General features: G+C 65.2%; 2 protein-coding genes across 2 annotated transcripts in view; one reads left to right on the top strand and one right to left on the bottom strand.

Moving 5' to 3' along the window:
• Positions 1–15, top strand: part of H696_00005 (hypothetical protein) — a gene marked incomplete at both ends in the record, with an annotated part of 4,740 nt that extends 4,725 nt beyond the window's left edge. The window contains one exon of the mRNA XM_009493846.1: positions 3–15. Within this exon, the coding sequence (XP_009492121.1) occupies positions 3–15 (13 nt within the window). The remainder of the gene's footprint in view (positions 1–2) is intronic.
• On the bottom strand, positions 1–1,238 carry H696_00006 (hypothetical protein). Its single transcript, XM_009493847.1, has 3 exons — positions 913–1,238; positions 477–707; positions 1–362 (listed from the first exon to the last, which is right to left on the bottom strand). The coding sequence occupies exons 1-3, from the start codon at positions 1,174–1,176 to the stop codon at positions 84–86; spliced, it is 774 nt and encodes a 257-aa protein (XP_009492122.1). The 5' UTR covers positions 1,177–1,238; the 3' UTR covers positions 1–83.
• Between the last annotated feature and the right edge of the window lie 64 nt (positions 1,239–1,302).

Consider the following 1,302-nt stretch of genomic DNA (forward strand, 5'->3'; position numbering starts at 1 on the left):
AGGTGCGTGGGCTAGCGTAGTGATGTGCAGGGAGAGGCGAGGGGGAGGACGCGTGTGTGCATGTGCGCGCGCGCGCGGGCGCGTCAGCCCCGGCTGGCGCGCGACCGCGACGTCTCGCGCTTGACCGGCGACACCTCCGGGCCGCCCTTGGCCGAGGCGAGGGTCGGCGCCCCGGGGGCCACGGCCACCTCGGTGTTGAGGGCCGCTCGGCAGCCGGCGCAGCTGTAATGCGCGGCCTTCAAGTCCTCGTCTGTGAGCTGCTCGCACTCGGCGTGGAACCACTTTTCGCAGGTGTCGCAGTAAATCATCAGCCGGTCCGGGTTCTCGGGACACTCGCATCGGCAGTACTGCTCGAGCTTGGTCTGGGGGGGGGGGGGGCAGATGGCAAGGGCTGTAGTCAGTGCATGGGTCCCGGCGGAGCTCGAGATAGGCGGCCTCCTCCCGGGGCATGTGCCGCGCCGGGCGGCGGTGCGCACCAAAATGTCCCCGGTGATGTGCTCGTATTTTTCCCGATAGTAAAAGACGTGCTCTTCGTCGACGTCCTGCGGCCCATCCTCCGGGTCGGACTGCTGCTGACGATCGAGCCACTCCTTGAATGGCAGGATGATGGCCGGGCCATTGACCGCACCCACATGGATGGTGTCCTCGTGGTCGGTCAGCAAGACTTCGTTCTTCCCGTGGTAGGCGCGTCTCCCGTTTTTGATTTCCTGCAGCGGAGGCAGCGCCCGCGGCGGTGGGGGAATGCACGTGCATGCATATACATACATATGGGTGTGTGCGCATGGGTCAGAGAGAGAGAGAGTCGCACATGCATGTCCGCGCCCATGCATATACATATATATATATACGTGTGTGTGTGTGTGCGCGCGCAATGTGGTCATCCTCGCGCGAGCGCCCACGACCGGTACGCACCTCCGGGCGGTAAAACCACCGGACCGTGATCATGACATCGACCGAGTCCCCGGGGTTGCCTTCAATCTTCTTCACCCGGGCCAGATAGTCCAGCCCTTCGCGGCTGAGGATGCGCACGGCGCATCCAACCGAGTAGCGGTGGTCCCGCAACGAGAAGGCACGGTACCGCACGCGCCCAGAGGCGGGCTTGCTGGCGCCGGTGCTGGTGGAAGCCGCCGCGGATTTTGCCTTGGCCGCGCGCTTGGTGGATGTCAATCCGCTCATTCTGTCAAGGAGTGGAGCGGAGAGATGGGGGACGGAGGGGGAGGTGGGGGCCGAGAGGGAGGGGGGCAGAGAGGCGGGACAGGAGAAAGAGGAGGATTAGGGGGGAGGATGTTAGGCGCCACCAGG

The sequence above is a fragment of the Fonticula alba genome (assembly GCF_000388065.1).
Source record: "Fonticula alba strain ATCC 38817 unplaced genomic scaffold supercont2.1, whole genome shotgun sequence".
NCBI lineage: Eukaryota > Rotosphaerida > Fonticulaceae > Fonticula > Fonticula alba.

Coding starts and splice junctions, on each gene's coding strand:
- H696_00006 (XM_009493847.1), bottom strand. CDS start 1,176: ATGAGCGGATTGACATCCACCAAGCGCGCGGCCAAGGCAAAATCCGCG. Junction 708..912: donor GGTGGTTTTACCGCCCGGAG/GTGCGTACCGGT, acceptor CCTCCGCTGCAG/GAAATCAAAAACGGGAGACG. Junction 363..476: donor ACATCACCGGGGACATTTTG/GTGCGCACCGCC, acceptor CCCCCCCCCCAG/ACCAAGCTCGAGCAGTACTG.